Source organism: Zeus faber, assembly GCF_960531495.2.
Source record: "Zeus faber genome assembly, chromosome: 11".
NCBI lineage: Eukaryota > Metazoa > Chordata > Actinopteri > Zeiformes > Zeidae > Zeus > Zeus faber.
The window spans coordinates 9,209,747-9,222,246 of NC_137205.1; the positions used below are offsets into that span (position 1 = coordinate 9,209,747).

General features: G+C 45.2%; 1 protein-coding gene across 1 annotated transcript in view; it reads right to left on the reverse strand.

The window, feature by feature from the left end:
• LOC307236964 (protein shisa-9-like) overlaps positions 1-12,500 on the reverse strand; it is a gene marked incomplete at both ends in the record, with an annotated part of 103,295 nt that overhangs the window by 50,993 nt on the left and 39,802 nt on the right. Inside the window, one exon of the mRNA XM_080009559.1 lies at positions 8,709-8,824. Coding sequence (XP_079865685.1) covers positions 8,709-8,824 — 116 coding nt within the window. The remainder of the gene's footprint in view (positions 1-8,708; positions 8,825-12,500) is intronic.

Sequence of the window (12,500 nt, forward strand, 5' to 3'; positions counted from 1 at the left end):
ACAGCGTGCTAGTCACCAGCCTCCTAGCAGTAGGCCTGCTAGTCGCCAGCATGCTTCCCGGCCTGAACATTCCTGTCCTCCCTTTGGCCAAGCCCCCAGTCCTGAGTCGGCTAGCCCGGTACTCCTCGGTCCTGTTCCTGCGCCTGAAGATCCCCCAGCAGTCCCCCTTCTGGGGGTCGCGCCTCGCTTCTTTCACTAGGGACCCTCAGAAGTCCCCCAGGAGAGGGTGCGGTCCCAATGATCCCTGAGGCCATCCGCATTCTCTGCTGTCCGGCGTCCCCCAGTGTCCACGGCCTCAGCTGCCTGGCACCCCCTAGTCTTCGCTGCCAACCCAGGACTTCTGGTTCAGCAGGAACCACCTGGAGTTGCAGCAGTTGGAGGCCTCAACGCAGTACTTCTGGACGGAGGCAGCCAAACTTACCACACTCATGTGACAGCTGACATCCCCCTCTCCCCAGGGATCCCACCAATCTGCTGTAGAGGCAGCTCCACCACCGGCCGCGACCAACCAATTCCTGTTCTCAAGTCGGCCGCCTCTCCCAAGGTCCAGCCCGTTCCCGTTGGGTTGGTTCCCTGGCGATAATTTTTCCCATTGACTGTTCCCCTGGTTTTGACCCTTGTCTGTTCCTCAAAATACCATTTATCCTTGCACCTTCTCCTGAGCCGCCTCCGTGTCCTGCATTTGGGTTTGCCAGACCGTATTCCTAACAGAATCTGTGAAATGTTCGCAAGAGTTTAAAGTGAACACGTTATAGGAAGTGACTGCATTTCATGGGAACCCTGTAATTTGCGTTTGTAGTCCCAAGGTCTGTTATCTTGGCACTTTTCCATCGCATGGTACCGGCTCAACTGGAGTTGACGCTACTCGCCTTTGTTGGTTTTCCATCAGGCAAAGGCTGTGGATTATGTCTGGTACTTCTTTGTTATCACCTTCGTTGAGGTTCCAAGCCAGCTTAGGCAAAACCAAAAGGTCACGTGAAAACACTGCAGACTGCTGATTGGTCATTGCGTCCCTGTGTCACTGCATCACTGCATCATCACGGTGGCACGGTGGCGCAGTGCATTGCACTGCTGCCTCACAGCAAGAAGGTCCTGGGTTCGATTCCCGCCTGGGGCGCTGTTGGCACCGTGCTCCGGCGGGTTATCTTCCAAAAAACAGGAGCCTTTCTGTGTGGAGTTTGCATGTTCTCCCCGTGCTCACATGGGGTTTCCTCCACCTCACGTCAGTAAGGACCCCCACCAAAAACATGCACCCATCACCGTCTGACCAGCGATGGACACTTATCACCTGGTCCCCGGGCGCGTCCACGTATGCTGCCCACTGCTCCTGGCTGTGCCCCCGGAGGAAGGACAAGCCAGGATGGGTCAAAAGCAGAGGATCCATTTCACCGGCCACCATCAAGCATGTGCATGTGTGTGTGTGTGCAAGCATGTGTTGTGGAGTGTCGTGTGACAATTAAAGACTGTTTCTTCTTTCTTCTTTCATTGCGCGACATGGGACAGCCTGAACAAACCCGCCATTTGTAAATAGCCAAGCTACTATACCAGCCGCAAAATATTTTATTCACTGCCCTATTCTATTCAATGGCAACCCACAAAACGGCAAAAAAAAAGAATCAAGAACACCATCTCTTCGATAACTTCCATTGTTCCCGTGTGGGTTGCGTTGAAGATAATGTCATGGCAATGTCATGCGGCGTCGCTATGGGTACTATCTGCAGTGGAAAACAAAGTACCGGGTACCAAAAGTGAGTGGGGTCGAGTTAAACCATAGCATGTAATGGAAAAATGCCAATCCTGCAACATTTTATTAGTGGTTAATGGGGGTTTACGTTATGTGGTAGTATGTTAGTTATCGTTTATTTCTGTTTTTGGCTTGTTTTCACATTGGTGCAATTGCTGCGACTAACCTTGACCCCGTGCATTGCTGACTGCAGCTCTATTTATTTTTACTACACTCGTTTTTTGAGGGGGTTGGGGTTGCAATTTTTTATCTTCTTTTCCCTCTTAAAGTGATTACTATAATCGCATTGTTTACCCTCGTGTTGAGTGAGAGAGTCAAGGTCAAGATGGATCAGTAAACACCCAAACACATACATACAGTAGGCATGCACACATTCAGGCTCGTCACATTTGAGATGTCTGTCAGAGTAACCTGCTCTTACAGAAATTGTGGAAACCCGGGTCTTTTAGGTCTAGTTTACAAACAAATAAACAAACAAAGGCGCTCAGGCAGGTACGCGCCCATGCACACGAAAGTAAGATTTGTAAAATTTTAATAACGACTGTTTTCACACGACATGCATACTCTGTGTTTTCTGGCTCCCCCCTCTCTCTCTCTCTCTCTCTTTCTCTCTCCCGCTCTCTCTCTCTCTCTCTCTCTCTCTCTCTCTCTCCCCCCCCCGGTGGTGCTGGGGAGCTGACAGGCACACAATGGATATAATTGGCACTGGCCCCATGTGGACGCCCGCCGTGGTGAAGATACATGAAGATGAAGGGCGCACAGATGTAAACAAACACGCACACGCACACGCACACACACGCACACACACACACACGCGCACACACACACACACACACACATTTCTTTTCACTTAACACCCATGGTGCGCGCTCCCGTGATAATCGTTTCCCTTGTTTTGATTTCAATGTCACACCGATCCCATCGCACGCCCCCTTCTCGCGCTCGCTGCCCTCCCTTTCCTTCCCTCTCTCCCCCTCCCTTTTCTGCTTCTTTCTTTCTTTCTTTCTTTCTTTCTTTCTTTCTTTCTTTCTTTCTTCATTGCACACTTCCCCTTTTCGCTCTTTGTTGTTTTTCTCTCTCTTGTATCTTTTTCTTCTCCTCTCTCACTATCCTCCCTTTCTTTCACTCGGCCCTTCCCCCTATACTACTTTGTTTTTTCCTCTTTCTTTCTTTCTTTCTTTCTCTCCTTCTCCATTGCTCCATCTTTCTCCCACTTTTTCCCTCTTTGTTGTTTTTCTTTCTGTCGTATCTATTTTTCTATATCACCCTGTCTCTTTCTCACTATCCTCCCCCCTTTCCTGCTTCTTTCTTTCTTTCTCCATCACACCCCATCTCTATCTCTCTCTCACTATCCTCCCTTTATTTCCTTTTGTCCCACACTCTTCTCTGCTTTGTACTTTCCTTCTTTCTTTCTTTCTTTCTTTCTTTCTCCACCGCACACTATTTCCTCTCGCTCTTTCTCTCGTATCTTCTTCTTCTCCTTCATCCCGTTCTCTATCGCTCGCTCTGTTTCTCATTATCACCCCTTCCTTTCCCTCTGCCCTTTCCCTCTCTGGTTATCCATCCCGCTCTCGCTCTCTTACTATCCTCCTTCTCTTTCCCTCTGTGCCCCTCTCTTCTTCCTTTCGTTCTTCCCCTCACTCGCTCCGCTCCCTCTTTTTTTCTCTCCCTCTTACCGTTCTTCCTCGAGTATCTCCCTCCTCCCTCCCTCTCTGAGTCCAGCAACATGCAAATTACGGCCTACAAATGCAAATCCACGGCTGTCTCCGAAGAGGGAAAGGAAAGAGAGAGAGAGGGGGGCGATAAAGAGAACTAGTTTGATCGGGGAACTAGTTCAGAGCCTGCCCAGATCAGTTGCGCTCGGTGGGGGTCTTCAAACACCCCCCCAACAGCGGAGGGGCGTTCCAGTGTTTGAAGGTTACCGCAGAGACCTCCTGAATAAAGCATCACAACTCCGCGCCAAGCAGCTCGCATGGTTCCAGATGTGGTTCCACAGCGAGGGGAGGAGAGGAGGCTCACACGGAGGAAAAAAGCAGTATTCCTTGTCCCGTTAATTGAGGAACAGTCGGGTCTTTTTTTGATTTTATTAAGGCGACTAGAGCAAGAGGCTCGAGACTAGACTGAGACTAGACATCAGAGGAGCTCACGTGTTACATTACCCCTGACCACCGTTTTCAGATAGATAGTTATTCTATTTATATCATTCTATTATATCATCTATCTATCTATCTATCTATCTATCTATCTATCTATCTATCTATCTATCTATCTATTTATCTATCTATCTGTCTATCAGTATATCTGTCTATCTATCTATCAGTATATCTATCTATGTATCTGTGTATCTATCTATCTAGTGTAGATGTAGTGTAGATGACAGATAATAACATGGAAAGTATTTGTATACTATAGCCCTTCCTTCCTCTCTTCCCCCCTTCTGTCCTTGTCTCCTTTGTTTCACTTCCCAATAGAGAAGCACTGGTAATGTCTTTGTGTTGAGACGGCGTTTTTTTGCACAAAGTGAGCCGCTGCTCTGTCTCTCCACAGACATTGGATTCAAACCAAGCGGGACGGCGGATACAATCGTCTGTTCTTCCCTTTCTCCCTGTCAAACACTCCCATCTGTTCATCAGCGCCTCTCTCGTCACTTTTCCCCCGTCGCCTCCTCCGATTCCCACCTCTATCGCACCGTTTTCCTTTCCTCTCCTCTCCTCCCTCCCTCCTCCCCCTCGTCTCTTATTGTCTCACTTGCGAACGCCGCGTTTTGCTCATTTTCCAATTAGTTTATATTTTCCCTTCCTCCCTCTATCTTTAGTTCTCTCCTTCCTTTTCCCTTCATCCTCCCCTTCTTCACTGACTTCCTCCCACCCCCTCCCTCCACCTCCTTCGAATCCCTCCATTCCAGCTCCTGCACGTGTGGCAGAACGTTGACAATCGCACGTGTGTAACGTGAATATTTGTGTGTGTGTGTGTGTGTGTGTGTGTGTGTCTGTGTGTGTGAGAGAGTGTGTGTGTGTATGTGTGTTTGAACCTGTGTGAATATGCAAGCACATTGTGTGTGCATGTTGACAAACGCATCTGTGTGCAAGTGTAGTGTGTGTGTGCATGATTATGCATGTATGTGTGTGTGTGTGTGTGTGTGTGTGTGTGTGTGTGTGTGTGTGTGTGTGGCCCACTGCGACCCAGGGTGACTGTCCTCAGGCCAGTTCTCCACACCAGAACAGTGCAGAGTCCAACCAGCTGTCTGCCCTCACAGCAATCAACGTGTTCTCTCCCCCATCCTCTCTCTCTCTCTCTCTCTCTCTCTCTCTCTCTCTGTTTTCTGTCTCTCTTTTGTTTCCTCTCCTCCCTCCCTCGCTCTGCATCGCCATTGCTCCGGCTCTGCCTCCCACATTGCACTGTTGCCTCCACTCCATCTCTCTCTCTCTCTCCCCCTCCATTTTTACTTCCTTCCCTCTCTCCCTCCACCCCGTCACTCCCTTTGTACTTCCCTCTCTCTGTAATTAGACCATCGCACCAATGCCGAGACACACACACACACACACACACACACACACACACACACACACACACACACACACACACAGACACACACACACACACAGACACACACACACACACACACACACACACACACCCACACACACACACACACACACACACACAAACGGGACACAAGAAAGCGTGAGACAGCCTCTCATCTTCCGAGTTTTATTTGGGCGTACGTTACACAGCCGTCCCTCATCATCTTCATCTCAATCATCTCTTCATCTTCTTGCCCCCTGCACCCCCCCCCCCCCCATCCCCTACAGTCCCCTCAGTGGCGAGTGGTTTTCACTCTTTTTTTGCCCCCTCACATTTCATCATTTCACTCCATATTCATACAGTTCGCTTTCGTTCATCTTTTCCCGTCATCCTCCTTGAAAATATTATTATTATTTATACATTTGGGAAAGAACACGACAGATGACAAATGCGTAAAAGTAAAAGGAGGAAAGGAACGGAGGAAGGAAGTAAGCAGAGGAAAGTAGGAAGGAGGAAATGAGGAAGGAGGGAAGGGAGTATGGTTGGCAGGGAAAGAAGGAAGGAGTGACTGAGAGAGCGTCCCCGTTATGCACAGTGCTTTTCTTTTTTTGTTCAATAAGGTAATGGAGAAGCACAGGGACAGCTGAGTCGCCTATAGGAGGTGCCGGCCCTACACCCATACACACACACACACACACACACACACACACACAGACACACACACACACACACACACACACACACACACACACCCCTGAAAGCACACAATTCACAGCGAGGGAGTGGGTGGGATCTGGTGGGATGCACTCCATGCAAATGCAAATCCTGACGACCCTTGACCGGCTGTAACACTGTGAGATTATTTAGAAAATGTGAGCTGTCAATGTGTCCTTCTAGAGAGCCACTGGCAAGAGCAAAATGTAAGCTAATAATCTATCCCAAAGTTTGAACGGGAAAACAGTATACCGGTTGATTTTCAACATCTTCGAGGTGAATGATAATGAGGATTTTCATTTGTAGCCTTGGAGTGGTATATGCATTATAAACTGGAAACTGGGTCTGCAATTAGCTATTACATCATTTAAGTTTACACTGTTGTATCTTACACATGGTGTGCGTCTACTTATTCCATCATTGGCTTAAAAGCAAGTACAGTATGTTCTTGTGTTTTCTACCGCTGTACATACATCTATGTGTTGCTGTTGGCTGTCAACTACTACCTTGTCCTTTATAAAAAACAATTGTTTTAATACCTTGTTTTGATACATACACTGCATATCTTTAGTGGGATGGTTAAACCCATACCCTAGAGTTGCAGTATCATGCTGAGAGTAATAGAGTAGATTAAGAGTAGGCTCCCGCTAACCTGGTACTTTACTCTGTCAGTGTTTGTGCTAATGAAAAAATACATACACCGACGGAAAGCCAAGGGAGACATTGAAGTACATTGTGCCTATCTCAGATCACAAGCATTCAAAAAACACTCCTTTTAAAATGAAAAGGGGAGGAAGTGGCTGTGATGTTCTGACATCTTACCTAACCAGCCTGAACACCCTTTGGTTTTCATCAAGGCTGAGAAAACCTGTTTTCCACACCACCCAGGCCAATTTGGCGCCTATATGGCCATGGACCTCAAGGGAAAAATTTGTGGCTTCTCCATTTCTATATCTGTAGAGAATATGTGAATCCACATCTGTGCAAAATCTGAAGACAATCTGATGATTTGTCTTTGTTTGGCTGCCGTAGCTTGACGAGAATTGGATTCTTTGGTAAGGGGGCAGATTGGACAGGGTTTGTAGATTGATCGCTCCTGGAGCCATTGAAATTGGACACATTCTCATCACTCCCCGCTAAATGGCCCCATGTAATTCCCCGGCAAGAAAACAATACATTTTTCCATCTCTCCCCCCCCCCCCCCTCTCTCTCTCCTGTCAGAGTGGCCTGGGGGATGAAACATTTTTAATTAGGAGGTGATTAGGTGTGGACGGTCCGCTCAGTGGGATCAGGATGGTTTCCTCCCTCACCCCTCCGTGCCACCTCCATGCTTACCTTCACACTTTCACTTCCCTCCCTCCGTTCCCCCGTCTGTCTCACCCAGTTTCCATCACTGCGGTTATTATTGTCTCTCTATTTACGGCCTTCCTGCCCCCTCCTTCCTCACCCTCGCTAATGTTTCAGTTTTAATCTGCTGCGAGGTAACCTGATAGAAGTTACCTTTTTAGGGAATGAAGGGAAGGACGGGAAGGAAGGGAGAAAAGAATGAAGGAAAGGAAGGAAAGACGTTTTGTGCTTTTTAATACTAAAGTTAACTTAAGTATAGTACTTTGCGGCAAAATATATTGCTCAAACGGTCATGAAACTCAACCTCCCCAAGACACTTCCACATTCGACAAAGAGGAGGAGGAGGAGCAGCAGGAGCAGCAGCAGCAGGAGGAGGAGGAGGAGGAGGAGGAGGAGGAGGAGAGCTCATCATTAAGTTACAATAACAATGCATGTGAGATGCTTTGGCATTCACCCAAGCTGCGGTTGCCTCGCGCAGACGGCCTGCACGTCTTTCTGAAAGATGTATCACACTGCGTTGATTTGTCCGAAGAAGGAAAGAAAGAAAGAAAAGAGAGGGGGGATAGAAGCAGGGAGGGAGGGAGGGAGGGACAGATGGGTCGCTGGCTGTTCCCTCTATGGGTTCTGAGCCGGAACATGCCTAATTACATCTTAATTAAATATGACCTGCCTGTCCTGGCACCTCCTCTCACCCATGGATGACATGTGTGTTGTGTATGTGTGTGTCTTTTGTGTGTGTGTGTGTGTGTGTGTGTGTGTGTGTGTGTGTGTGTGTGTGTGTGCGTGTGTGTGTGTGTGTGTGTGTGTGTGTGTTTATGTGGGTAAGTGGGTGTGTGTACTTGTTTGTGTGTGTGTGTGTGTGTGTTACAGGAAGAAGCAGCCGCAGACATAGCAGGAGACCTAATTGTGTGTAAAAACGTGTAAATAAATAATCCTGTTAACGTCCTGTTTGTGCATATAAATGCTTGTGTGTGTGTGTGTGTGTGTGTGTGTGTGTGTGTGTGTGTGTGTGTTTGTGTGTGTGTGTGTGTGTGTGTGTGTATGTGTGTGTGTGTGTGTGTGTGTGTGTGTGGGAGGGTGCGTATGTACGTACACCCATACTTTTTTTGTGTGCCTTGATGAGGTGGGCGTGTGCATAAAAACACGCTCTCGATTAAGCCCTTGGTGAAGGGCTTTTTTCTCCCGGGCCCCATTCAGTAGGAGAGTGCCCTACTTAGGCGATTGGGGAGATGGGGGTTCTGGAGATGGGGGAAACGCTGCACGAGGCGGAGTGTGCAGCGCTTTCACACCCTTAGTCTCCATCCTTGTAAAACACACACACAAACACACTCAAACAAACGTGCACACGCGCATATATACAGGGATGCTGGATGCTGACCGTTGTTGGAGCGCAGCGCCCTGGCTGAGATGCCATTTGTCCCTATAGGGTGGTGACCCCCGGTCCCGTCCACCCCTCCGGCCTCGCCCGGCTGCTTCAGCAACTCTGTCAGGGTCCTGGAAGGGGTGGGGTAGCAAGGGATGAGAGAGGGAAGAAACAGGTTTAACTGTTGATATTCCAAAATTAAACAATTTTCAAATCAGAGGAAGAAGAGGAAGCCCAGTTAACCAAACTGTTATGACCAGTAGCGTGCTCATGGCTAGTGCCAAACTTCTGCAGAAAGAGCTTTTTTTCTGGGAATCAAGTGGATGGAAGATGCAAAGTAAAAATAAGCATAGAAAAGAGAGGGATGAAGAGAGAGAGAGAGAGAGAGAGAGATGTTTAAGTGGCTGTAATGGGACATTCAGCCGTCACATCAGCGTCCCTCATTGCAAGGTCTCTGCAGAGAGAGAGAGAGAGAAACAAGTCTCAAACGCCAAAACAAAGCAGAGATTCATCATCAGAGGATGGAGAATACGGAGCGTAAATAGGACGAGTCTGCGGATGCCGGACGAGTGGGAGCCCACATCCTCGCCGGTTTGATGTCTATCTTAACGCAACTCCGGATTCCTCCATGTGGAAGCGGAACGCTGTTGCGTAATGAAACGCCTGCCAAAACGGCTGACAATTGTTTTGTCGTTTGTACAGTTTGGCGGTGTGAAGAAGGACCTGTAAAATGAGGCATAGCTAGTTCTGTCTGACAACTTGACTGCGCCACGCGCTTCCACACTCTTACGGGCTCTGCCTTTTTAAGCTGCCAATCCCTGCTGCCCTACCTGGTTTGCTCGCTGCGTTGCTGCCCTGCCTCCACCTCCCCTGCATCCACCTGTTGGGCTCTACTCCTTTATGTAATAGGGGGGATTCAAGCTCATCATTCCTATATTTCTAGCTCACTAAGGATGCCTGTGTGTGCTGTACACCCGAGCCCAGACGCCAACTTCAAACGGTGAAAAACAAATAAAGATCTTTTTAAAGTAAATCCAAAAGTTGTCTGTCTGAAATGGTGTTAATACAGGTTTTACACTATGGGGCTTCTTCTTTTTGTGGCGGAGGGGGGCTCCCTAAAAGGATGTCTGTCTGTTTCATTGGTTGCTTTGGTTATCCCACTGCAGCAGAGCAGAGTGATGCAAAACCAAAAAATACTTATCGATTATTAACCCTTAGTTGCAACAACCAACCCATTCTACAGTATGATTCACAAAAAAACCTCTTAATAACATAGCTACAGCAGAGCATATAAATTTCCCAAGAGTTTGCGTTATATTTGTATTATACATACATGATATGTGTAGATAGATAGATAGGTAGTGTAGATATGTGTTATTTCTTATCTTATTCTAAATTGTATCTCTTGACGGACTGCACTGTTTTATGTCAGGATTTACCTTCAGAAGACAATTAAAGTGTTATCTTATGTTATCTTAAAACCAATGTGCACAAGTTTTAGACCTATTATTCAAAAACTTTCCAGTGACCATTATTCATGACTGTAACCATGAATGAAGTGACCACAGATTTAAACCACATTTTATCTCTACATCAGATGAACTGCATTGTGCACAGGTGTTACAGTTTGTAGTGAAAAGAAAAAGGCACACCACTTAGTTGAGAATTTCATTTAAGTGGGTTGACATTTTTCAATGGTTTATTATGAGATTTCTTTTTTACTTCATTTTACGGAAAAAATGGTTTCTAATTATAAAGTGACATCTAAAAGATTGGTTTAAAGATCATTTGTAGTTTCTGTTCCAACTCCTTTCCCGATACATATTTACATAACCTTTCACAGCCTGTTGCTTTGTATCCAAATATTCCACTATTTCCTCTCATTGCTTTTAATGTTCACTTAATCGCTCTATGATCTACTTAAAAGAGTGTTATTTTTTCCCCATCAGCGTAAATTAGGCGTACTGAAATGTAATAAAGATCCCCTATGCTTATTCCCTACTGCATCATTTTTGTTTCCCATTTCATGAGCATATTCACTGAAGTTGTTGACATCAGACAAACCATAATTAGAGTAGAATATTATTTAAATTTACATTTCAAGCGTAGTACCTCCTGATTTACATAACTTTATATAACTTGGACAACGTAATATTTAATTGTTTATTATCATTGAAATGTATATTTCCAAGTGTACTTTTTTTGGAACATTCTCATTATTTCTTATTATGTTGATTATTATAAAAAAATATATATGATTTTTTGTTATTATTATTATTATTATTATTAGGGGTCCAGCCTGTCCAATCCTTATTGATATTGTTCCGGGAAAACAGGAGTATGAACACGGTTATTTCTGGTTGAACCGGTATGTCACAAACACCTTGTGGTTGAAGTTTCATGCAAATCGATCCACATCCGGAGCAGAAATGAATGAAAAACCGACCAATTTGATCTATATCACATACGCAGTCAAACGCATTTCACGCCAAAATATTCCCTAGCCGGCTAAAATGATCTGGAACACAACATTGACAGACGCTACGAACACGGTTAAGTTAAGGTGTTGTTTAAACCAGTATGTCACAAGCAGCATCTTGTGGTTTAAATTTCATTCAAATCGATTTACATACGGAGCAGATATTAGTGAAAAACGGAACAACTCTGACCCCAAGCCAGCTGGTTGTGCTTGACTGACAAGTCACTATTAGTAAACAAAATGAACAAGATGAAATTTACATTAAGATGCTTTATAACATCATGTTATTTACGATAAATGTACAGATTCTGATTCAGAATGTCAATATGTCCGTGTCCAGTGTGTGGTGTGGACTCTGTAGTGGTTCGATATTACAAACTATGCGTTAACATACATATTTCTGTACTTTCTTATCTGTTCGATTGAACTTTTTATCTCTGTGGTCCCCATTACTTTGCCAGATTTTTTTTTAGTTGAAAATGTAATGCAAAGAAAAAAGTCACTAATAAAATTACGTAAGTTTGACTGCTATCGTAAATCTCTGTCAATACCAAAACCTGACAAAAAAAAAACATTAGAATGACAAATAAATGTCATGAATGCCTAAATGCTGTCTGCATTACAATATATACAAGTAATCTATTCAACTAAATTTTGCGATTGTACATTATTAACAGAAAAATACAATGAGTAGTAATTACAACTAATATATACAGTATATATTATATTCATGAAATAAAACATATTTATTATTATTGTTATGAATAGTAATGACAAAGTTTGTTTTTGTTATTGTTCCTGATGCCAAAAAAAAGCCGAATATCTAAGAAAATCAAGAAGTCCAAGAATCCAGTCGTCAAGGTCAGTCACAAATAAAAAACAAAAATACTGTGAAAAAAACGGTAATGGAAAAACGTTCAATGTGTTGATTCCCCATATGTATCGGTGTTAAGAAGCTCATTTCATCAGGATGATTTACAATTTGGAGACTCCAGGAATAAACAGTGTGCTACTATGAGTTGAACAGCAGAGACCCCTGCCCTGGTCAGATATTAGCACTGCTGTCCTGTTAGAAAAATTCCATCCATCCAGCCATCCATCCATCCACCCATCCATCCACCCATCCATCCATTAAAGGAAATGCAGAAGCACAGCCATTCACATCACATACACACAACAAAAGAAACTAAAGATCTATACCCACCATCTCTGCACCCCCCTGCCCCCTCCCCTCAGTGTCCCCAGTCTCCTTTCTAGAACACCTCCCTCCCCCCAACACACACACACACACACACACACATTACAAACTATGTGTTTACGTACATATT